The 24,137-nt window shown below is 48.6% G+C and overlaps 9 protein-coding genes across 9 annotated transcripts; 5 read left to right on the forward strand and 4 right to left on the reverse strand.

The window, feature by feature from the left end:
• Positions 1-896: 896 nt before the first annotated feature.
• Positions 897-1,745, forward strand: BKA55DRAFT_687260 (uncharacterized protein; the record flags this gene model as incomplete). Its single annotated transcript, XM_046199037.1, has 1 exon — positions 897-1,745. One exon carries the CDS (start codon positions 897-899, stop codon positions 1,743-1,745), a length of 849 nt encoding a protein of 282 aa, XP_046051679.1.
• A 1,815-nt stretch (positions 1,746-3,560) lies between these two features.
• On the reverse strand, positions 3,561-5,335 carry BKA55DRAFT_507055 (major facilitator superfamily domain-containing protein; the record flags this gene model as incomplete). The annotated part of the gene is made up of 6 exons (XM_046187316.1): positions 3,561-3,820; positions 3,875-4,426; positions 4,475-4,519; positions 4,571-5,005; positions 5,069-5,196; positions 5,247-5,335. 6 exons carry the CDS (start codon positions 5,333-5,335, stop codon positions 3,561-3,563), a joined length of 1,509 nt encoding a protein of 502 aa, XP_046051680.1.
• A 1,219-nt stretch (positions 5,336-6,554) lies between these two features.
• BKA55DRAFT_591783 (uncharacterized protein) lies at positions 6,555-7,887 on the forward strand (the record flags this gene model as incomplete). The annotated part of the gene is made up of 4 exons (XM_046195306.1): positions 6,555-7,052; positions 7,097-7,218; positions 7,265-7,688; positions 7,834-7,887. 4 exons carry the CDS (start codon positions 6,555-6,557, stop codon positions 7,885-7,887), a joined length of 1,098 nt encoding a protein of 365 aa, XP_046051681.1.
• A 129-nt stretch (positions 7,888-8,016) lies between these two features.
• BKA55DRAFT_687263 (uncharacterized protein) lies at positions 8,017-8,894 on the reverse strand (the record flags this gene model as incomplete). The annotated part of the gene is made up of 3 exons (XM_046199038.1): positions 8,017-8,253; positions 8,307-8,557; positions 8,603-8,894. 3 exons carry the CDS (start codon positions 8,892-8,894, stop codon positions 8,017-8,019), a joined length of 780 nt encoding a protein of 259 aa, XP_046051682.1.
• A 1,656-nt stretch (positions 8,895-10,550) lies between these two features.
• Positions 10,551-11,973, forward strand: BKA55DRAFT_505449 (uncharacterized protein; the record flags this gene model as incomplete). The annotated part of the gene is made up of 4 exons (XM_046187190.1): positions 10,551-10,940; positions 10,994-11,276; positions 11,331-11,643; positions 11,688-11,973. 4 exons carry the CDS (start codon positions 10,551-10,553, stop codon positions 11,971-11,973), a joined length of 1,272 nt encoding a protein of 423 aa, XP_046051683.1.
• A 4,258-nt stretch (positions 11,974-16,231) lies between these two features.
• BKA55DRAFT_536682 (uncharacterized protein) lies at positions 16,232-17,665 on the forward strand (the record flags this gene model as incomplete). The annotated part of the gene is made up of 2 exons (XM_046189853.1): positions 16,232-17,103; positions 17,155-17,665. 2 exons carry the CDS (start codon positions 16,232-16,234, stop codon positions 17,663-17,665), a joined length of 1,383 nt encoding a protein of 460 aa, XP_046051684.1.
• A 213-nt stretch (positions 17,666-17,878) lies between these two features.
• BKA55DRAFT_561878 (uncharacterized protein) lies at positions 17,879-19,633 on the reverse strand. Its single transcript, XM_046192198.1, has 2 exons — positions 18,792-19,633; positions 17,879-18,745 (listed from the first exon to the last, which is right to left on the reverse strand). Exons 1-2 carry the CDS (start codon positions 19,484-19,486, stop codon positions 18,151-18,153), a joined length of 1,290 nt encoding a protein of 429 aa, XP_046051685.1. The 5' UTR covers positions 19,487-19,633; the 3' UTR covers positions 17,879-18,150.
• Positions 19,634-20,560: 927 nt separating this feature from the next.
• BKA55DRAFT_507348 (major facilitator superfamily domain-containing protein) lies at positions 20,561-23,206 on the forward strand (the record flags this gene model as incomplete). The annotated part of the gene is made up of 3 exons (XM_046187335.1): positions 20,561-21,441; positions 21,631-22,000; positions 22,046-23,206. The coding sequence occupies 3 exons, from the start codon at positions 20,561-20,563 to the stop codon at positions 23,204-23,206; spliced, it is 2,412 nt and encodes an 803-aa protein (XP_046051686.1).
• A 319-nt stretch (positions 23,207-23,525) lies between these two features.
• On the reverse strand, positions 23,526-23,762 carry BKA55DRAFT_472952 (aldehyde dehydrogenase domain-containing protein; the record flags this gene model as incomplete). The annotated part of the gene is made up of 1 exon (XM_046186152.1): positions 23,526-23,762. A coding segment is annotated over one exon (237 nt), but the record flags the coding sequence as incomplete, so codon positions are not given.
• Between the last annotated feature and the right edge of the window lie 375 nt (positions 23,763-24,137).

Below are 24,137 nucleotides of genomic sequence, written 5' to 3' on the forward strand. Positions count from 1 at the left end.
TGTCGTGACCCGTAGTTTTCCCGATTCCAGACCACTCCCTTGACCGCCCCTTTTTACCTCATTTAAATTCAGTCCCTTGCGTCAGAGAATGAAATTAATGCCTGTGGCCTCATCACGTGTGTCAAACTTTATTTTAACTTCATCTGTGCTACTAGAGCCTGTAGTATCGCGCCGTGGCATGGTTTCTTCGTCGTCTTTTATGTTTAGCTGTGAAAATGACCTACTGTGGCTCATGTCCATAGCGTAATGTTTGTGTTGAAATATCATTTGACCCTGTTTCAGAATTTGCAGGCGTCATCCATTGCACAATTAAGTTGCCTACCTTATCGCGCCACCGTGACGAGAAGCAAATGGTGATGTGGTGGCTATTTGCACCTTACTGAAGATTGATTTGAAGTAAGCCCAGTTGGATGATAGATGGCATAACATAACAGATGGTGCCGTAATTCAGAAAATGGTCTCAGAATCTATTCGTCGACAGTGCAGCCTCTTTCATATCTCTGCTCCCACATTGCGTGATCGTGGCTCAACGCCTCCAAAGACGTGTTTGAGAACACATGAACTCTGCAAGGCACCCCCGCTTCAACAGGTCCGTTTAGCCAGTTGAGCTTGGGATTGACCCAACAGCCCTCGCAAAGATCTTTCGTCGCGCACCATTCTTGTGCCCGCCCCATCACGTCCCAGATTCCCATTCGTTCCCGTTTAACACATAGGATCAGTGGCTTTTGACCACTCTTCCGTACACCAAACCTCCTCAGTTATCCTCTAGCCTATAAGTAACCACGTCCTCTGCCAAAAGAATCGCAAATATTACGACTCCAGAGGCCTTTGTCAACACTTTTGCCCTACAAAGGTCGCACAAGCACACTCTACTCCGTCAATCATCACTCCACACAATGATTCTCAAACCGTTTCTTTCCCTGATCATCCTCTTCGGTCTTCTGGCATGCCTTGCCACAGCCGCTCCACAGCCTGATTGCCCATGTTCTCGCCGCAAAGGCTCAAATGGCCGCAAGGGTCTGAATGCTCGCTCACCTATGTTGCCTGGAGCCGATGGCTGGCCTAAATACAAGGTCAAGAAATCAGACAAAATAACCCTGCCAATCTGGGACCCGATTCAGAAAAAATGGAAAATGCCAGTCCAGAAACCAGCCAAGAAAGGTATCTTTGATGCTTGGAAGAAGAAGTCGATTAAGGAGCTCTGGGAGAACTTGGATAAAGAGGCAAAATTGAAAGAACTGGACCAGCAGCGTCTCCGCGACGCGCTGGCTGATTCAGAGCTCACTATCAAACAAATCAGCAAAAGCCCCCCAACCATCAACGTTAAGTTCATCAACAGGAGTCCCTTCAGACTCTGCTTCAACGAATACAAGAGCCCAATGGATGCACATGCATTCGAAAACGGATTATTTTCGATCATTGAGGAGGAGACCAAAAACAACTTTGCCGTGTACAACGAATCAAGCGAGACAGTTCTTGATGATACTAAAAATGACAGATCTGTCATCCTTGCACCCAACCAGACGGTAGAGCAAAACATCGAGCTTCCTGGAAAGAACGTCCGTAAGCCCGGAAATTGGCTCAGGATGCTCAAGGCTGCTGATAGGGTAACTGTCAGGCTGGAAGCGATATGGCCTGACATTAAGGCCACGGAGGAAAACTCAACGGACAACACAACAGAATTGGGTTGGGCGTATAAATTATATGATCCCTTCAAATCGAACGAAATTGAGTTACATCTGTAAAAGGCAGCAACTACAGGAGGGTGCACCAGGGGCTACGAGAACGCCGGTTACTTGCTACACGGTCCTCTTCAATCTCCTTAGCTCGAAAAGAATTACTCACCCTAAACCATCTTCTCTATCCTGTGTTCCAACTTCCGACGAGTGAAAGCATGTCCATAAAACCGCCTAGTAGTATCAGTGCGCAGGGCGTAGAGAAGCCTTCATCGGGCTTGTCAAATTGCGTAGCAAGTTCCATGTACAAATTGCCAACAGGCGAGGCTTGATTAAGGGTATGGTGGAGTAGTGCTTCAGAAGACCTACCCTGTAACGAGGGGCAAAAGTTGCGAGATACGCCCAAACAGTCAATTCCGCCGAGGCTTCTAACAATATGATCAATAATAATAATAGTCAAACAAGCCAGGCGGTCGAGCTATAGATACATGCCAACCACATAGGTCACCGAACCAACAATGTCAAGGCTCAAAAGGGACTTCAGACTATTTCTTAACAGCACCAAAGTAAACATTCCCAAAACACATCCTAGATAACCTCCAAGATCTCCAATACAGAGCCCTCAATTTGCCCTCTTCACCAATCCATCAAGCCCATGATCACTTCACTTCTTGTAGCAACGCGAGTCTCCGTCTCTCAAGCTCCTCCAAATACTTCGCCCAGCATCTCTTGCAATCCCTCCAATTTCCAATTGCCTTTGCTTCAACCTCATAGCAATCTCCCCATTCGCACTGCGGTACCTTGCTATCTACGGCTTTTTGGCAGCGACTCACCGAGACTTCGGGGGAAAAGGGCCTGACGCATTTCTGGCAGACCTTCAAGAGGGTTCTGATCTGACACATGATTCCGGCTGTCTGGGTTAGGTTTTCTACTAGGAGAATGTCGTTGGTATGTAGTGGTGACGAAGGAGAGTTGGTAAATCGGCGATATGATCTTGCGAAAGGGAGAATGACTACGAGGAGGACACATGACAATTTATACCTAAGATTCAGAGTGAATCACCCGTCACTATATTTGCAGTGACTCAAGATATGAACAGATGAACAGCACCTCTGAAATAAACCCCACATGAACAAGGCGATACGGTCAAGAGCTCAGTGTCTCATCTGACCGAACACAGCATTGTTCAGTCATAAGAGTGAGTATTTCAATCGCTTCCATTACTAACAGAGCTATTACAGTAGAATGAGGTCGGTTTAAGGTTGTAGACTAAAATGAGTTCATTGCTGTCTTCCTTGTCCTGCAGGTCGGATTAGCTAGGGTGATCCATCTTTAGTATGGCGGTGTAAGTCAATCGGGTTCCAGAACATCACGGCCACGCAAATACCGCCCCCACTGCCCCATACCAATGGATCTCCTATAATGCAAATGGTAGAATTTCGTTACTGGGAAGCATTTTAATTGGCGGATGTCAGTATCACTAGAAAAAAAATAGATCAGAGCAGAGATAGAGACTTGCTGTCGCTGAACCTGCGAGTCGGGCTAATTGCACTCAGTTTATGCCAAATACCGAATTGTAGATTTTCACGTCCGGAAGACGATAACGAAAAGGCTGTTGTAATTGTTTTTGCAACCCTGATGCCGACATAAACGGGAACCGGGTTATCTGTTAGTGTCGGGGTCTAAGGATTCTAGCCAAGTCGACTATTGAATCAGGATCCATAATCAGTATTACACTGACACCATTGATGACTCTGTGCCTAGTGAGCAATCGGTCCACGAAACATCACAGACTCTCAATTGGAAAGCAAGCATAGATAAGAAGATAAGTGCATTAAATCACTTCCAATATTTAAAGCTATCCTATGAGCCAAAGAGTGTCGCTTAAGCAATCCATCGGAAGTTGGGGTTCTTCCAATCAAGGTCCTGAATCTCCTGCTGCGACAAGCCAGCCAATTCAGCTTCAGCAGATCGACTAGCCCGCTTCCGGTTATCTCGCTTAATCCACCAAAGAGTTGCAGCACCAAGAACAAGAATCGTGCTTGACGTCGCCAAGTTCAAACCGTTGCCGATGGGGTAATTGGGCGCATCACTCTTGACGAAGGACCAGGTAGAGATCAATCCGCCGATGTTGCCGAACATGACTGTGAATAGTTAGCAACTTATCAAAGGTGGGGGTGATGTTTCGATGAACGTACCATTTGTTCCAATTGCTGCACTGCGCGCCGTGTCGCTGAGAACATTGGCGCTGATATGCGAATTCGTCAAAGGCGCCAGCGCAAACGCCGAACTAGCAACAAGAAACGTAGCACCATATCTCGCATGTCCATTCGTCGTCCCCAGAAAGATCGCATAACCGACCATAACCATCGGCGCACAAAGAATGATAAAGATCTGCCTGCGATCAAACTTGTAGCTAATTCCCGGGATAAGCACCGTGAAAAAAGCACCGACGACATATGGCGGAACAGTGAACAGCTGTTGAGAGATAGTTGTCCGCTCGGGATAAATGGTTCGTACGATGGTGGGCAGGAAGAAGGCGAGGCCTTGTACTGTGATGTTGTCGAGGAGGAAGATGATGGATGTTGAGAGCGTGAGAGGACTGCGGATGCCAGCGAGGATTTTGGCGGTGTCGATCTTGTCGAGGACTTCGGTTGTGCCGAGACGTTCGGCTTTGACGCGGTTGAGAGCGAGGGCTTTTTCTTCTTCGGTGAGCCAGGCGGCTGATTGGGGACGGTCGGTGAGAGTGGCTGAGACATGTTAGCAATGAGGGGATCATGAGAAGGGGGAGGGCTTACCGAATGAGATGATAGACAAGCCGACGGTGATGATACCTTCAATGGCTGGTCATAACGTTAGCAATTGATCTTGACGTGAAGGTCCGAAGGGCATACCGAAGATCATCTCCCAACTGGTGAAGCGTCCAAAATGAGGAAGCTTCAAGATCGCCGATGCCAAAAGGCCTCCAAACGCACCCGCCAACGGCGCCATAACAATATACAGCGAAAGCCGAAACGTAAGTTCCGATCGTCTATACCATCGCGACATATAATACGCAATACCGGGCAACATACCGGCCTCAAAAATCCCCAAAACAAATCTCACACCACAAATCTGATGAACATTTGACACAAACGCTGTAAAGATAGAACAGAGTCCAAAACCTAAAGATGTCAAGGGGATGAACCATCCGGGTCCCATGTATTTGCAGAGAAGGTTGGCGGGGATCTCGAAGACGATGTAGCTGATGTAGAATACTGATAGGACGAGGTTGTAGTCGTTGCCTGTGAGGCCGAGATCTTCTTCTAGGCCTGCGAGACGGGCGTTTCCTGGCGAGAGTTAGTTTGGAGCTGGGGTGAATGTGTGGAGAAGAGGGGGGAGGGAGGGCTTACCGATGTTGGCGCGGTCGATGAAGCAGAAGAGATAGAGGAGACAAACGGTCGGAACGATCATCCAGTCAATCTTTCGACGAAGTCTAGCTTCTGCCTTCGGATCAATGTAGAATTGCGCATTCTCAATGCTAAAATCGTGAGTTAGACGTGGTAATTGAATAATGCACGAAACGCGTACCTCTCAACAGTACCACCGGGAGTGTCGGTTATGTTGGACGCAGTATCAGCGCCATTCTGCAATTTCTCGTTCTGCACGCTGGTATCCATCTTGCTTGATGCTGATGAGAAGTGAAGAAAAAGTAAAAAGATCGACACTGTCGGTCTGACCCCCTTTATACCTAATCTCTCCATTAACTCTCCCAGCGCGTCTCACTAGTGCCGAGCGGGGTTTGTCTTATCGGATCCGGGGTACTGGAGTACGCCAGCGTTCCCCAGATTTCTTTTACCCCAGGTCAACTCAACGGCCCCCTCGGAAACTCTCACAGCTGCCGGCATATGATGTCGGCTTTGCGAGCGCTGTGATTGGTTGGGAGGGTGATTAGGGTTCCCCGCGGAAATTGCGACTATGCTGAGCTGAGACTGGAGTCCGTGGAGGGGAGGCGCTGATAGGTTGGTGTTCCTCGGAAGATGGATTGGAATGCTTTGCTTCCGAGGGGAATTGGGATGAATGATGTTGGCATTGAGTGTGCCCAGACTGGTCTATTTTATGAGAGCGATGCATGACGTTAATCTGAGGGTTTATTTTGATGCTTGTTTGGGGACCACGTGGTTGGGATGGAGGTCTGGATTGATCTCGATTAAGTGATCGATCTGACCAGTCAGATTCGTTTCCGGCGGCGGTCTGAAGTCATGACTCGTCATGTCAGCTTTGGAGCAAAGCGTGAGTCTTGCTTGCCATCTGAGGAAAACAATTATCCTGCAGAGTGATATGAGAATTCTATATCTACAGTCTGCATGTAGAAGGACATTGGCTCTGTCGGTCATGGAGTGAGCCTTTAATTGCACGTTCACATGCCAATGCGTGTTTCGCAATTTGAAGTGGCAGTCATGCTGTCCAGTTCCATCGGCATCACGGCTAAGGGGGGCGCAAATCTAACAAGGTGGTAAAACATCCAAACTATATGCTAGTTGCATTGCAAAAGAAAAGAAAACTCACCCTCTTGCACGTCGAATGGGTTCAATTGCATGAATAGTAAGAGGATAATTGCTGTTAGCCTTGGAAGTACAGGGTATTTTGGCTACCCCCAACGTCAAACGTTGGCCGATGAAAATACAAATTGGGCGGGACACGATAAGGATAACGATAAGCTTATCTCATAACCTGTATCTCATCTTGCTGATCTCATTGGTTGCTTCAACCCTCTAGACAGCAATCGGGTAATTATTTGACCCGTCTCACTAAGCCAAGATGAGAAAGACTCCAAGTCAGCCCTGTCACAACATCTCAACATTCTCATTCCCAGAATTGATGAATACCGTTACAGAAATGGAGATTCGATTCAAAGTCCAAAAGGCTCCTCCAATCCCAAAACCTCCACCAAAGACCGACACACAGCCTTCAACTCTCGCATTCGTCCAGGTCAATCCCGCAAGGAAAGATAAAGCAGCCCAACGAAAAATCCGCCAACATGTAATGAGAGACATAGGTCTCTCCCGAAGAATGGGCACAGTCCGCACGCCAAATCCAACAAGTCACCCAATCTTCATTCCGACATACTGGGGCGATGCCCAAGTCTGCTATAATTTCCGACGATTATTTCGTGCGATGGACATGGTGTCCGAGGGATTGCTATCGATAGCTGTCGTTGATCCTGTTTTGAGATTGAGGCAGAAATTGACGGCGACTTTTGAAAGTCCGCCAACTGTGGAGGAGATTCAGCAGTATACTGAGTCGTTGAGTTTGGTGAGGGAGGGGATTGAGGTGGAGAGTAAGGCTAGTGAGAATGCTGTTATTGGCACGGTGATTTGTCTGGCGACTTTTGATGTAAGTCACCGAAATGGGGTTGAAGCTCATGGCTAATGAGGTAGATGCGTGCTGGGAATTCTGAATCGTGGATGGTTCACATGGCAGGGCTTGAAAGAATAGTTGAGATGGCCGGTGGAGTTGCAGAATTGGACTCACGGCCTGCTATTCGACAATCTCTATTTATGTAAGTCTTCTGACAACTATAGTATTGCTGTTACTGACTCCAATAGCTGTGACCTTCTAGGCTCAATGATAGAGGACTCCAAACCGAGGTTCCCTTTACCTCGAGATTTACCTACGTTACCGCAGGCTACCAGGTCACGATACATTCAAAAGCTTCTAACATCATTGAGAAGTGACGATCAGTCGATAAAAGAACAAATTGCTGTCATAGATGGAGCTTTCACATCCGCGAATCAGGTCGCCGTCTTACTAAATGAAGTATGGCGCGTCAGCCCATTTGCGCTTGATCTCCTCATCCCCGTATGCGCCCTAGCACATCAAGCCTTATCTCTCAAAAGAATGAGTTCTATACAGAAAAGCCATGATTCGTCGCATGCGACGTCTACTGGAATACTTGCAGAGATAGTGCGCATCTCAGCTGTTTCTCTATTCGCATTGGTAACGACACAATCGTCTGGTGATGCGCTATACGTCGCAGCAAGAAGAAACACGGCGGTGAAACAACTCATGGCACAATTAGATGACAAGATTTGGAAGGGGAAAGAGGAATTGAAGCTTTGGGTGTTGGTTATCCAAGTCTGCATGGGCGTTGGTTCATCGAAACCATGGTTCATAGACCAGATCACTCAAACCATGTCACTTGTTAGGCTACGATCATGGGAGGATTTGATGGACTGTTTAAGAAAGGTAGTATGGGTTGAAAAGGTTTCTCCATTGGAGATGACGCATCTTAGGTCTGATATTGGGGAATGGCTATCCTAGACTAGTAATTTCCAGGACAATGCCAACCTCGAGGAGCTTAGTAAGTAACGCCGCCGTTAACACCAATGTACTGTCCCGTAATCCATCGGGACTTCTCTTGAACCAATAACAAAACAGCATCACCAATATCTTCAGGCGTTCCAGGTCGATCAGCAGCTCTAGTGATGTCGATTTCCCACTTCATCATCTCATCCTCTCTTCCCTTGGGATAGAACTCGGTCCTCACAGGACCAGGAGCAACTGAGTTAACAGTAATGCCTTTACTGCGACCAAGCTATTCATCCTTATCAGCCTATACCAGAAGGAAGAATGCATCCGGGTACTCACCTCTCCAGCCCATGTCCACGTCAAGTTATCAAGAGCAGCCTTAGAAGCTGCATATGAAGAGGCGATTACGTTTCCTCGTTTGGCATTGGTGGAACTGATGTTGATGATACGGCCGCCCGGAGGCATGTGAGCAACGACATAGTGAACCATGTAAAACGCTCCCAGAACATTGACTTGGAAAACCTTGGTCAGTTCCTCCATGTTAGGCTCGTCGGTGATGGGACAAAGACAGGCAGTAGCAGCGTTATTAACTACCATAGTCAGCTCTGAAGAAGAAATTTGCGCATACAACTTACCGAGAATATCGATATGATCAGTCCCAAATCCCTCAAGAGTCTTGTCGACTAGATACTTTGCTCCTTCGGTAGTATCAACAGAAGCTTGAATAGCGATGGCCTTTCCACCTGCTTCATGAAGTGTGGTGCAGACGTTCTCGGCGCGATGCTTGGAAGAGTCGGAGACGTAGTTTACTGCAACTGAAGCACCGTTTCGAGCAAGGGCTAGGGCAATTCCAGCGCCAATGCCGTTCTCACGGCCTGAGCCGGTGACGATGGCGACTTTGCCTTGAAGAGCGAGGGTATCGGGCATGTTGATATGTTTTAAGTTTCTTGAAGCGTATGAAGAAGAGGATGTTGATGACACAGAGAAAGAAACGCTGGGAGCTTTCTGGACTTTTATACCTCTCAAGGTCATATCATTATCTCCCATACAAACGGTCAAGTCGGACTCCGACGGCGGACCATTTCAGATGAGACCTTGCGGTAGCCTATCATTGATCCTGAAAAAGTTCGGTACTGGTTGTCCGAGTTATCCGCTTTGTTACAAGGCTGGGTTTATTGAGTTGAGAATTTCCTAATTAGGAAAATGGTGTTTAATACCCCTCCGTTCTCTGTGGGACACACGCACTTAGCTGTCCACTCATGACACGAACTCAGCAGCATGAGAAGCAGAAGGATTGCTTTGACTCGGTTACGGATATTGTTTTGGAATCTGATTTTCAGTCATAGCTTCGTCTCGCTCTTAGAATTGGCCCGGCTGAGTAATTCATCCGCCAACAACACCGAAGCGACCACGATGAACCAATAATAACCATGTTCACGGGTCTTTTTATTCATGGCTACCGAGTACTGGAACGCCTTGTTCTCTTTGTCCGTCAAAGTTGACCAGGCCTCATGAGACATGTAAGCATCATCCACCTCCTTGCTCTAATTATCCCATCTCTTATTCGCCTAGACAAAGTCCAAAAACAGCGCAAAAGTGGCGACTGCACATCCAGCCTGTGTAATCATGACAGAAAGTTCCGCAGGCCGGACATACAGTACGTCTTTGGCTTGAATGGCCTTAGGACCGATGATGTTCCCGGGTGGAAAAGAGCCGCTGATGGCAGCAGCGGCGAAAGCACGCTTGGTGGCTCCACCGAAATTGTGACCATCCACCATACCATGCTAGTGGATATTACATGTTAGACTCATGCTGTAGACGACGGTTAAGGATGTATTCACGGCGCTGGCAAGATTAATGCTGTCGAGACAGCCAGCTTTGTTTGTTGAAGGCAGGAATGTCATTAATGCACCGCCAATAATACTTCACAGCAGCAGTAGTATCAAGTTCCATCTAGGGAAAGGCTTAAATGTTATTATTCATGGACCGAAAGCTGTTATTGATGATAAGAACATGTCGACTCAAGAGGAAGAGTCACTCGTAAGCATGACTGAAAGACGCATGACATCCAACTGTAGATTGCAAAGTGTCTTAATGATCTCCTGAGGACGGAATTAAGACTCTCGATTCCAGTCTGGTTGGCACTGATATGCTTGACAAGAGGAACTTGCTCGCCTTTTGAGCCACTTCGATTTCATAGGAATATAAGGCAGCATTGAAAGTGTAGCAAAGACGATGGTTATGGTAACGATGCCCAACATGATGAATGCGGAGAAATCGGGCTCTCGGCTGATCAGAACAGCAAGGTTTGGAGAGTAGCACTGGCCTATTTCTATTTGTTGTAGTCGGTGTTTCAGGCCAAGATAGAACTACCGGTTGCAACGTTAGCAGAGCCTTTGTTGAGACTTCGGCTCATGACCCCGCTCTTATGCCGAGTTAGTCATCACGTCAGGCACGGCAATTGCCTGTGCCGATCTGATGTGAGAGTAAGCAATCTGACATGCGAATGAGTGAATTAATAAATGAGCCCATGGTTCAGTTCACTTCTGCCAGAAACATTGTTCATCGCCAACCCTCAGCAAAATGATTCCAACTGAAGATCACCCCGTCCTCATCATAGGCGCGGGTATAAGCGGCCTACTTCTTGCGCAGAGTCTATCACGACACGGCATTCCCTTTCGTGTATTCGAACGCGACACAGACCTTGAAACGCGTGGCGTAGGATGGGGTCTCACTCTTCTCTGGACGCTGCCCGCCCTGAAAGCTCTTTTACCCAAACATTTGTTTGATCGCTTACCAGAAGCCTATGTTGACCGAGAAGCTGTTACGCAAGGGCTGTCATCGAGTTTTCCGTTCTTTGACTTGAGTACAGGAGAGCTCAAGGCTTCGGTACCTAAAGCACCAGAGGCAGAACGTGTACGAGTGACGAGGCAGGGTCTTAGAGCTCTGCTAGCCACTGGAATTGACATTGAGGTACGTTGCAGCCCTGAATCCAGTTTCCATCTACTTACACTTCCGGATCACAGTGGAATATAGCTGTAGCCGGAGTTGTGTCGACAGACGACTCTGTTACTGCTTCATTCGAGGATGGCAGCTCAGCAACTGGGAGTTTACTCGTCGCATGTGATGGCAGTCACTCACGAGTGCGTCGCTCACTCTTCCCCGAGTGGAAGCTTCAAGACGTTCCTGTTCGAATGCTAGGCATCAAGATGGAGCTATCACCTGCACAGATCAAGCCAATTCGAGACCTTGATCCCTATTTCTTTCACAGCACGAACTCGAAGAATGATACCTTCATATACTTTAGTGGTAAGTCACCCGACCTTCCTTGTTCTTTCAATGAGCTTTGCTCATGGCTACTAGTTCTCGATGCCCCAGGAAATCACAGCAATACCGACCGCCCGTACATTGGGCAACTCTGTATATCATGGCCATATCACGAAGGCTTCCTGAACAGACCTTCTCCTATCGAGATTCCGGATACACCGGAAGAGAAGTACAAGTTGGTTCAAGAGTTTACTTCCACCTGGGCGGAGTGCTTTCGTCCGCTTGCATCCGCAGTCTCGTTGGACAGCGAGATGAAAGGTCTCAAGATACAAGACTTGACCCCTCCGAAAGACTTTCAAAGCACTGGCCCAGCTGTACTCATGGGAGATGCTCTTCACGCAATGGCAATGTGTAAGGCTCATCACCCATTCCTTATATGCCGATAACTAACAGCAAAGACCGAGGAGAGGGCGCGAACCACGTGATATTTGACGTCAAAGACTTTGTAGAACGAGTCATTCCTGTTCTCAACAGTGATGGAGATCTAAGAACTGCGCTGGGCGAGTATGAACGAGCGGTCATTGCCCGAACGCGTCCAGCAGTACTGGCCTCGAGGAGAGCTTGTCTCGATGCACATGAATGGAAGAGGATTAGCAAGTTGAGCCCACTGTTGACAAAGCGCATGCCATATATAGAATTCGAAGAGACCGAGGAGGTTGAAGCAATGCATAGACTATAAGAGAAGGAGTAATATGTCTTTTTTTTTATTTTAATTTCCATTTTACTGACTTTTAGCAATTAGCCTTAGCTAAGCACCTATCTTAACACTCCTTTAAACAGCTGTACCGCTTTGGGAACACGCCCGAGACAACTAAATTACAGGTGCAGTTGATCCTGGAAACTAACATTAAGCGAGGAAGCAAAATGAAGAATAACAGGGGCCTAACGGCCAAAGTGTCATCAAACCAGAACCCCTTTAAATAGTGCGTGAAATCTTTTCGAGATCTCTCAAACTCTACAGAATACTTCATCTCAGTGACCCTGTAAGTTAACCAGACGGTACATATAGCCTATGATCGCATTTCTTCCAGTGATATCGGCTTTGTTGGCTGGTATCACAAAGACAGTATCCGCGGAATCAGCTCTATAGAGAAGAGTCAATTGTCCGTTCACACTGGCTCTTCTCGCATTGAGTGGTTTGTATGTCATTTGCGCCAATCCATTCGCTGCCCATGATATATTATCATCTTCTAACACACTTGTACTGTAGTTCACGCAAGGTCTTTCTTTCCACTTAAATCTCTGACGGCCACGAGGCTACAGCACGGTTGCTGAAACCGCCCTCAGATCGTGTGCTCCCGTACGCGTTAGAGGGCCTCTATGGCTTCTTTAAATGGGAATACCGTCCATTTGGAGCATTTCTGGATGAGTATCAACCCCAGGAGTCGAATGTTGTTGACCTCGCCCCTGAGTATTTGAATTTGCTTTCGCAACCACTGGATGGAGTGTTTGATGGTCCAGAATCGAGTTCATGTAGGTCGTGGAAGTGCCTTTGGCACGACTCTGAATTGGATGATTATTTCCGTGAGGGGTGTGGATCGAGACTTCTAGACTGCGCATACGTGATATGGGACTACTCTGGCATCTCTGATAAACACTTGTCAGAAAGGTTCAGAGCCATCCGCGAACACTCAATCCCCTCTCCACAAAGCGAACCTTTCTACCTCAGTGAGGAAGAAGCGCGATCCGTGCATCAACGGTACGCTATCCATTTGCGGGGTGGTCAGGGCTGGTGGCCTACCAAGGACGTCGACTTCAGTAGGGTCACTGGGCTGACGGACCAGGACAGGGAGGAGCTGATCTGTGAGTGGAAGGTACGTGGTTGGGTGAAATCACGTAAGCGTAAACGAAGCGGCAGTTGTAGGCCTTGTTCAGACAAGTCTTCAATTCTTGCACGCCCACGTCATTCCCCAGCTACGCAGTAATTCACATTCTGGCAGCGAGGTCCGGTTGGTCGAATCGAGAGTGTAAATGCTACAGGTACGCGGGTCAGCAATGACTCCTGACGCCGAGACAAGCAAGCACCTACTTCTATCGTGAGAAACGAGGGTGATCGCGGGGTGAAGGAGGGGAAGTGAGGGGGAAAAGAGGGAGAAGAAGTCAAATTGAGAAATGAAGGCTGCGATGAGAAGTTGTCAGTCAAGAAGCTGGGACATGGGCCCAAATGGATCAATTGAATATGGATGACTCACTTTTGGCGTTTGGGAAAAAACTGTAAAGGCTGGCTGGAAAGGTTAGCAAAGTACAAAAGGGCAAGAATGGGGAAGAGCTGACTTAGTGGACCGAGACTGGCTCGGCCGGTGTTAGTAATAAATTGGATCAGGTCACAAGACAAAGCAGTGATGATAAACACAGTAAAATAACACTTGAGTCACGCTGGTCAAATTGCTCTACGATAGATCCAAGCCTTGACTGCGGCGAGTCCCTCGGACAGCGGGGCCGCAGAGGTAGATGACGCAAAGGAGTTGAAACGGGATTCCTGCTTGGAACCCTCAAACTGGGGGATGCCGAAGTAGGAGATGGCCCAATCGGTAACGATATCGGGTTCGTCGGACAGCATCTTGTAGAAGTCGCGGTGGCCGAGTGCTCTGTAGAGTTGTCTTCGGGGCATCGCAAGGTTCACGCATTCGATGAACATATGGTATACGGTCTGGTGGTCGTTGTTGCAAGTACATAAGGAAGTGCTGGAGCACTGTTTCATGGTTAGCAGTGTGGACGCGTTGAGGAAATGCGGGTTGACTTACGCCAATCTTGGCTAGATGAGCATTGAGACCAATGTGCTCGGTTCGACATTGGATCAGAATGGTACTTTGTGCTCGAGATAGGCCGCGGTAGCGCTTGAGGTTGTGAGATCCCCATCCGTCCTTGTCCTTGGTGGCTGCGGTGGGGTGTGAATGCCTTTCAGTACGATCTGCACAGTATTGATTCCACAACTCGGACGACTGCTCCTCAGCATCCTCCTGGGCGATCTTGCGCATGCGTTGTTTTACAACCGGGGTGAGGGGGACAGGTAGGAACATATTTGCACTTGACTCAGCTCTGTCCAAAAGCCATCTCGCTCCAAGATCAAGGGCATGGTATGGATGGGCGCCATACTCGGACGGGTCCCTGCCGTGCTGTCGGGTCTTGACTAAAGTTTCGTGCTCCGGTGTTTTTAAAGCAGACGCGCGCTGGGTTGTTGCGACCCTGTTCAGAAAGACTAGGATGTTCTCCACGTATGCCTCTTTGTTTAGGGTTTCGCCGGCGCTGCTGTTGAGCGCGCCTGTAACCCTTCTTAGGCAGTAGCTTTCGATGCTCGTCAGTACCTTAGTGACGGCTTTGGTCAATCTGAAACTGGTATCCCAGCCGTATATGAACCAAGCGCCGCAAGCGTATGAGATGATAGGTCGAACGGTGGTAATGTAGAGACGCCTCATGGAAACAAAGTTGGGGCCCGCGGTCGTACTGGAGATTCGCGCAATGTCATTCATCTTCTTGTAGACTTTGCCGACCACCTAAGAATATTCGTTAGTAGTCAGTACCAATTTATGCTCGTTCAGGCAGCTGGGGCTATGTATTTGTCTTACCTTTGCGACGTGTGCTCCCCATATAAGCTTGTGATCCACTTCAACTCCTAGGATTCTCATTGAGCTCTCAGGCTTCTTGCCCTCGAGCCCGGGAATCTTGGGCATGTGCTTCAAGGGATCAGCCTTGTGGCGAGGTGGATGGAAGTGCATAGCGTGGTATTTGTGAGGCGAGAAAGAAACGCCGGCCGAGTCGGCCCATACCACGATCCTGTCGTGGCATTCCTTGAGCGCCTGGCAGTTGAGTTCGTAATCGTCGGACACGGCGAGTAGGTAGGTATCGTCGACGTAGGCCAAGGGGTAGATCTTGACCTTAGAGCTGGTGTACTCAGAAGCGGTGCCTAGGATGGGCATGGAGAAGAACAAGAAGAGGATGGGTGACAATGGACTGCCCTGCGGAATGCCCATATTGACCCAGAACTTGGATGAGGTAAAGCCCGGGAGCCTCATGTCGGTATTGCGATCGGTCAAGAACGACCAGATGAAGCGGAGCATCCATTCCGGGATGCCTGCCTGTTCCAGAATCTTCATGAGCTTGATTCGGTCGACCCTGTCATGTGCGCCCGTGATGTCCAGTCCCATCAGAGTAGCCAGTCTCTGGACCTTCCGAGTCCACGCATCATAGACATTGTTGAGAAGAAACTGAAGTGCTTTCGAGGTGCACTTGCCAGGAGTACCAAACTGCATATTGGGGAGGAGATTGTGCTCGATAGCGAGCAATTTGAGACGGTGGGTGAAGATCTTCTCGAGAAGCTTCCCCATGCAAGGAAGCAGGGCGACCGGCCGCCAGCTCTTGGGCTGCTCGTAGTCATCTTTGTCTGGCTTTCGGAGCATGACAGTGGACGCTTGTTTGAAGGCAGCGGGGTGATGGCCAAGCTGGAGGCAGGCGGCAAATAGGTGGTGAAGGTACCTTTTTCTATTTGTGGGCCACCTACACCGATGTCTTGAGAGTCTTCTAATATGATACAGAGTGTAGGCATAGTTGTACTCGTCGCGTAATGCCCACTTGAAGCTTAGAACACAGTCCCATATCTTTTCACCGTCTTTGATATCTACAATCAGTCTCCAGTCTGGTAAGGAACTAATGATGTGGCCGAATGAACATTATGAGTCATTTCGAATAGACGGTGAAGTTCTTTTTTTCGCATGGCATTGGCGATGACAGTAAGTCATTTCGCCGGATTTTTCACAGTAGCTCTAACCAGTCCCTTACGGTAGATCTATCTATACTCTGATTGCAGAAATCCCAGGTTATATCTTGTTCCCGTGTTCTCTTACATGAAGCTCTAATGCTTCATTCATCCACACAGAGATCGTCTTCTCTCTGTTTCTTTTTCTTCACCATTCCCAAACTATTTTCCTTTGTTCCTCAACATGTCCTATCTGGAGCCCAACCCGACGGAACTCAGTGAGGCTGCTCCGCAGGAAGCTGATGAGCGATGTTACCAGCTGTCAGATGGAGACATGTCAGAAGACGATGCAAGGTGTGAAGAGGATGAACTACGAGAGGGAGATCAGAACATCGACGGCGACGATGATCTCATGATCTCCAATGATATTCCCTTTCCCAACAGCACAGGTCCAGATGGGAATCCTGACTCAGCTGCCCCCACGAATCCGATACATCAAGCATCATTGGAGCGGTCGCTCATCGACCTCAGTGATCTCGTCAAATTTAGTTTGCACATGACAATTGCGCAAAATTATCATACTGGCATGGCCCTCACGCAGATTAGGGAAACGATGATGCAACAAATACCGGCCACAATTGTCGACACGAGGGGCAAGATAAGAGTCAAGTTGAACGGTGAGGACTACGTGAAAGTAAGAGACGATTTGAGGTGCAAGGGCGTTATCAGCAAGTTCCGGAAGGCAGGCCAACCTTGGGATATGGTCGCCGACATGCGGCTCGCTGGAGATCAAGTCATGTTGTTGACGACCGTCGACGAGGATTCGGAAGCAAGAATTCGGCTACAATCTCATATGCTCAGCGGTATCCTCGGCCTTGATCCGAATACCAAGGTTGTCCCAGAGCGTTACCATGTGGAGATTCCGGACTACCAGGGGAGGTCCGACGAGACTCCTCGTTCGCAAAAGGCAAGGTGGTCTCATTGGAACAAGGTTTACATTGCCGATGCTTTTACATCATTTGGTACGCTCATTCTGTGCATGGAGTCGGAGAAGGATGCACTGAAGCTTTGGAGGGATGGCGGTGTGACACTTGGCTTTCAAAAGCTACCAGCTGAGTAAGTTGCAATCCTGAATTGCGAGGCAATAGCTTACCGATTTACTTTTAGGCCCATCGATATTCGCGCCCTCAACGTCTGGTGTCGAAACTGCTCTAAACCTTCACATCTCCAGCGGGAATGCAACCAGCCAACTCGATGCGGCAAATGTGCTGAGGCTCATGATACAAGCCTATGCAAAAGCACTGGACCGTACCGCTGTGTCAACTGTCCCGAGAGTCATCGCTCTGCTTCAATGCATTGCAAGAATGCCCAAGTTGTCAAGATGGTGAAGGAGTGCGAAAAGTGGCGAAAGGCTGGTCCTTCATGGGCAAAGACCGTGCAACAGCCACAGCTCCCTGACGAGACACTGATGAGCCAGCTGCGTAGCTACCAAAACACAGCAGCGGGGCAAGCATTTCTCAGCAGCTTCATGACCGTCCCGACACCCCAGGATCAGGCAGGTGATAAGGAATCGAGCAAGGCCAAAGATGCGAAGAAGGAGAAGAAGAGAAAGTTTGAGGTTCACGATGTCTTGAACGTTGATAACCGGCTGAATTATGATTGGGCGGCCGCTTCTTAGGAGAACCAGCGCCAGATGGACCTGGAGAAGAAGGCAGCTGGACCGCCTAGACGTGGTAGACCTTCAAAGAGGGGCAGAGGGACGTCTTAAGTCGACCAGGTGCCTAAGCAATGTCTTTGTATATTATTTAGAGTTATATTTCACTGTTGGGCGTGGCGTTAGTCATCGTTTACTTGGAACTGCCGAATAGATATTTGTTTGAACAACAAGATTCCCCATCGATGCAATCGAATTACAGTGCAATTGCAGTACAACTGCCGATCTATCAACTGAGAGTTGATTCGGGCTAAATAATTCTATTATGCGGACCGCCTTGGCTATTCTCGAACAATGTTTAGTGGGTTGCCAGTAGTCTTCAAGGCACCAAATGTGCTCTCTCTTGATCTCTAGGCAACTCAAATTGCTACTCAGTGGTTTGCCATTTTGTCCAAGCTTTCTGTGGATTCAAATATACCGTGACTTTACTTTCCACCATCCTCTTACATTCACGTATCAAACCCCCAACCGATCTGGTCAGTCGACGCCCCAGCAATCCGCATCAAACTCCTCGCACCACTGACAGCATTGAATCGTCCACCTTGGAAGGCAGCAGCGGCGACCCCCATAGCAGCTCTCGTGTCAACGCGCTCGTTTCCCGTGTTCGCATCCCCCCTCTCTAAAACCTGATTCAAAAATGCATCACCTGCCAAGCCCTCATATCGATCCAGACAAAGCTGCTTGATGGCGGGTCCATACAAGTCCACCCATTGCTGCTCGCTAACGGTAGTATAACTCTTCTGGCCGTTTGCATCGGTCCGAGAGAATGGCCATTCGGCGCTGACGACTTGATATCGCTTTGTGATGAAAAAGAGTATTGGCCATGAGAAGATCCAGAGGAATGTGAGGTAGAAGATCCAGCAGACCCAGGTCGTCAGGCGCCACGTGTTTAGGCGGTTGGATGAGTAGATATCGACTGCTCGGTCGGCGACAGGGAATTCGATGGTGAGATTGCCTTTGTAGTTGGAGCTTCGAATATAACTCGTCAAACGATCTCGGAAGAGGGTCTCATCCATGCCGGTGACTATTCGAGCCAAACGGAATCTGTGACACGTTAGAAGGGACCTTGGACGTAGGGAGTGAAGCATACACTTTGGTCCCGGCTGCTTTAGCACAGTAACGGTGACACCATTCCTTCAGGGTTGGCTTCGCATGGCCAACCTCAATATCACCCTTGACACCATCCTGGCGCTTCTTCAACACCGTCCCGCGATATGTCTTCTCGCCACTCTCAACAGTCTTGAGCGTCGAGTAGCCAATAGCACCGGTGATGAAATTGGGGTACAGATAATTCTGCAAATTCACCATGATCCTGAAATCAGTAACCTCCTCACGCTTGCTCTTGCCGTCGCTATCGCGCTTGGTTTCCTTGTGCGTTCCCGTTATGTTGATATACGGCGAAGGAGGAAACGTTGCCATGGTTCTGATCCATTTTTCGAGAAATATTGGGTCCGCGTCGGAGCGGGGATCTCGCACGGCGTTTACTTCGTTACCGATACGAGTGCGTTTTTGACCGATGCGGTTGGAGGTGAAGGCCATGTGAGACTCGGGCTGGGTGACGCCCGTTTGCAGAAGTTGATCTTCAAGACCGGTGCTGTCGTTAGCAGCCGTCGCCGGAGTGTTTGACCCCAGCGTTGGTGTATCGTGGTATGCAGGCGGCGGTGGTTCATCGCCGTTGAGAACATCGTCCTCGACGTGAGCGTATGAGGGTTCCCCCACTGTCGTGTGCAGAGACACGGCATCAGGATCATCCTGATAAGGCTTTGGTGAAGGAGGATTACCCATTGTCACGATGATGAGATGAGAAATACGAAGGAATCGTCAGGATGTCGGCCAATCTGGGTATTTAATGTTCAGCTTCAGCTTAGGCAGCAACCTGTTTGTGTAAAAACAGAAAGAAACTGGATCGTGCGCGTTCACGGCGCGGTTTTGTGAGATTTCATGCTCCAAGACGGATGGAGTAACCGCCGAGGCAGAGAATTATGGGCTTCGGCGAATGAGCAGGTAAGCCGAAGTTGAGCCAGCCTCTGACGAATGTAAGCACTAAGCGGCTTTGAGCATAGCTTGGTCTTCACCATTTTCAAGTCGAGCTCTTCAATTCTTGCGACTTCATTCATTGACGACAGGTTGAAGCTGTGCAACAGTTGATTTAATACTCTTCTTGCCTCGATATCTGATATACATATAAATAGGCGTCATTTATTTCGCCATATTCCTCAAATATCTGTAGCATGTTTAGGGTGTCGCAATAGGTCGGTATCATCTTATCTCCGATGGATTTCATGCAACTAGATGTAATCCCGATCTTAAAGTCTCAAAGACTATAGAATCGTATTTTGTGCTTTTTTCTTATTTTTTCCTCGACCCATTCAAGCAAGCTCATTTAAATAACAAGATTTTTAAATTCCCAAAGCTCAATACCCTCTTAATAAGTTGAACGTTTCAGGACCTCTCGAAAATATTTGAGATACTTAGACATTCATCCATTATCCCTTGAACTAATCATGCTTTCAAAAGGTATTCTCAAAATCATAAACCCTGTCTAGTTCCAAGCGTTATCCAAGGATTCATACAAGTTGGTTTTACATACTTCATCCTCAAGCTCATCTGCCCTCTGAAGACAGGAAGTAGTTGTTAGTCACTAGCGACTAACGTTAGCCAGTTTTAGGCACCCCAGCGGGCTCCATGGCCCTTGAACGCTAGGTCCTGATGTTGAACGGTGGCTGTCCGATAGCCTTCAGCTAGCTCCGGATACAGACCGATCCTGTCGGATACCCTCCAGATCTGCAGTGTATCACAAAAACCATGCTCACTCCAGTAACTGTAGTCATACGAACACTGAGGACATATGCAATCAATATGTCTCTACCCATCTTACCGTCTGCGGCATGGAATTGCCATATGCACTGTTTCAACCCGGAGCGTTACTCCTTGAAAACAACGCGCTCTTATACCCCGCAGCCAGCGGTATTGAAAGACCTCATTCAGAACTCAAAAGCTGATAATGTGATGCTTGTACAAGCGACCATTGAAGATGGATATACAGGCTTACTGGAACACCTGCAGCAGTGTCGGGATATGTATCCCGACAAGCATGTCCGCGGGACCATCTTTTGGGAGCCTGGAAATCCAGATCTGAAGAACCTGACTGAATCCGAGTTTGAGAAGCTACATGACGCAGGGATTCGATCTGTGAGAATTCACGGCTCATATGGCGGTTCGGGCGACGATGTGTCTTGGGTAATCCAGCAATTCCTGGACGTTGCTTCTCATTGCCCTCTGCGTAAATACAACTGGAGTATCTCAGCACAATTGCCGCTCGCGACATGGTCTTCAATTGCAGACACCATCTCTTCCCATCCAGACCTTAAAGACGTCCCCATCATCGCAGATCATAACGGTTCCGCAACACCATCCGACATCAACACTCCCAATTTCACAACCCTTCTTCACCTCCTCTCCTCCAGCATGTACATCAAACTCGGCGCCCTCCACCGAAGATGCAACCAAATATCCCAAATGGAACATATAATTAAAGCCCTTGCAAACGCCGCTCCTGACTCAATCCTCTGGGGAAGCGACTGGCCGCACTGCAACGCTGCTATCCGAGGACTTACGCCGACGCCTCCTCTGGAAGTAAACACAGACCAGGAGCTTGGACTTTTGAGGGACTGGCTTACGGAGGAGCAGTGGGAGCGTATGCTTGTCTCGAACCCAGAACGGATATTCGGCACGCGGGGGTAGACGCTAGTTTAGTGTGGGGGAGAATCTGGGGTCGGGATGGGTCCGAAGGTCTTGAGTCGGGGAAGTCAAGTTGGGGAGCTTTGGTGTATAAAGAGCGAGATCCTCAACTGCGTTAAACATCATCAAAAGAATCAATACAATCCAGTATTCTCTTTCTTCTACCAAGTTAGTTATAAGATGGATAGTTCTAAATCTCAAGTAGATGACGTTACCGTCTTCAAATCCACTGGTGAAGAAGTCGAAAATGTCCCTACCAAACAACTCACCCTCTTGGATACCTACCGCTCCTACACCCCCGAATTCTCCAAAGAAACAGAAGCTCAACTCGTGCGCAAGATCGATCTTCGGCTTCTTCCCTTAGTCGTTACTATCTACCTTTTCAACTATCTCGATCGAAACTCCATCACACAGGCTCGTCTCTATGGACTTCAGGAAGACACTCATGTCAAGGGCGCGACGTACCAGACGGCCATTTCTATCTTTTCTGCTGGTTACATCATGATGCAGCTTCCATCTACGCTGATTATGACAAAGATGCAACCTCATATCTTCTTGGTATGTATTTCTTCGAGGGCTTGGTGACGCGGCTAACTTGTATAGCCTGGCTGTATCATCCTTTGGGCTTGTGTCAGTGCCTGCACATCTGCTACCTCTAGCCCAGCGGGTCTCCTCATCGTCCGTTTCATCCTCGGTATTGTTGAAGCGCCATTCTTCCCTGGAGCTATATATTACCTCAGTACATGGTATACCAAGAAGGAACTTGGCATCAGAATGGCCTTGCTCGTTTGCGGTCTTCTTTTGTCCAATTGCTTTGCCGGTTTGATCTCTGCGGGTATACTCTCAGGCATGGCTGGCGTCGGACACCTTGCCGCATGGCGATGGCTCTTCATCCTTGAAGGACTTGCTACTATCGTCATTGGCGTTGTCGCATTCTTCCTTCTTCCAGATTATCCTGGCACTACTAGCTGGTTGACCGAAGAAGAGAGAGTTGTCGCGCAGGGGCGGCTGGCTGTTGATGCCGGAAGTGAAGAGATACTTGGTGAAGAGGAGATCACTATGAAGCAAGCCATTCTCTCAGCCGTCCGTGACTACAGAGTCTGGTTGTTTTCTTGTCTGCAAATGTCGACAACTGCATCTATCTCATTCTCCCACTTCTTCCCTACTCTGATCAAGCAACTCGGCTTCAAAAACAACACCGTCGTTCTTCTTCTCACAGCGCCGCCGTATCTCTTCTCTTTCATCTGGGCTCTCAGCTTCGCATGGGATGCCGATCGTCGACAGAAGCGATCTCCCCATGCTGCCATCTCCGGCCTCACTGCTATTGCCGCTACCATCGCACTCGTCGCCATCGCAGACCAGAAATGGCCCCGCTACGCATTGACCTTTCTAGTCAGCGCTGGAACATTTGGTATTTACTCCACGACATATCCTTGGCTGTCTTCAACCATTGTTCAACCACGAGTCAAGCGTGCCGCTTCAGTAGGTATCGCAAACACCTTGGCCAACAGCGCTTCACTCTTCGCAAATTACTTCTGGCTTGATCAATACGGTCCAGACTTTCGTGTATCTTGGGCCTGTATCTTAGCTTTTCAAGGGTTGGGCTTTGCTTGCATTATGGGGTTGAGGTATTCACTTAAGCGGGCTAATAAGGCTTTCGATGAGCTGAGTGCAACTGTTGATGAGACTAGTGAGGAGAGTGTGAGCAGGCTGGATAAAGATTCTCAACGGGCGGTTCTGAACGGATTTAGATTCATTACCTAAAGTACCTAAGGTAATTAGATGCCGTGGTGCTGCGCGACCCACCTCGGGGAATATCCGGGCAGCGTGTCTCGTAGGTTATGAAGGAGCGCGAATAGAACCCTACTCTAGAATCTACAAAGTTTGAGTACACGTGAAATTCAAATGCACAGATAAATTCAGCGTATACATATAAAGCAAACATGGTCTCCCTCTCAAGTCATATTAATCATAACAGTTTTTGTCTCCATTCAAGACGTCAACCCAATAAGACCGCATTCCAGTCCCAATCCAAACTCTTTATAACCACCAAAAGGCGTGTTGAGAACAGGCGACTAATACAATTGACTCCCACCATTCCAGCCTCAAACTCACCAGCTACACGCAGAGGTCTGTTGATATCGCGCGTGGAAAGGCCAGCAGCCAGTCCGTACTCACTGTTATTGGCCCGAGCAATGACTTCGTCCTCGTCCTTGAAATGCATGATGACGGATACCGGGCCAAATATCTCTTCGGTAGCAATCTCAGACTCTTCAGCGACTTCGATGAAGGCTGTAGGAGGGAGCCAGAATCCCTGAGCGTAGGGTTAATCTTCATCTACAAACGCTGTCAGTATAATGTTCCAAAAGTCACACCGAGACCTTCTATGGATACTCACATAGCCATCATCAGCTGGCCAAGATTCGCCATGGATTTTATCGATCCACCCAGCAAAATACCGCAAGAGGGCTGAAGACATCTGCATAGTCCAGGTAACCGACTTGGGCCTCCCAAGGGTCAAAGTCGTAAGAGCCAAGAGTGCTTCACTGTTCTGATCGATCAAGTCCGCAAGCTTCAACATCGGCGCCTTTCGAACTTCCGGGTGGGTCTTCTTCCAGGCGGGAAAGGCCTTTTCGGCGGCGTCGACTGCGGCGTCAACGTCTTCGGGACCAGCGATTTGGATGTCGCCTGCGAC

Source organism: Fusarium redolens, assembly GCF_020744475.1.
Source record: "Fusarium redolens strain MPI-CAGE-AT-0023 chromosome Unknown BKA55scaffold_5, whole genome shotgun sequence".
NCBI classification, from domain to species: domain Eukaryota; kingdom Fungi; phylum Ascomycota; class Sordariomycetes; order Hypocreales; family Nectriaceae; genus Fusarium; species Fusarium redolens.

Excerpts from the sequence above, each read along its gene's own strand:
- BKA55DRAFT_561878 (XM_046192198.1), bottom strand. The coding sequence starts at position 19,486 with ATGGGTAATCCTCCTTCACCAAAGCCTTATCAGGATGATCCTGATGCC. Across the intron at positions 18,746-18,791 it reads AAAGCAGCCGGGACCAAAGT|ATTCCGTTTGGCTCGAATAG; the intron begins GTATGCTTCACT and ends AACGTGTCACAG.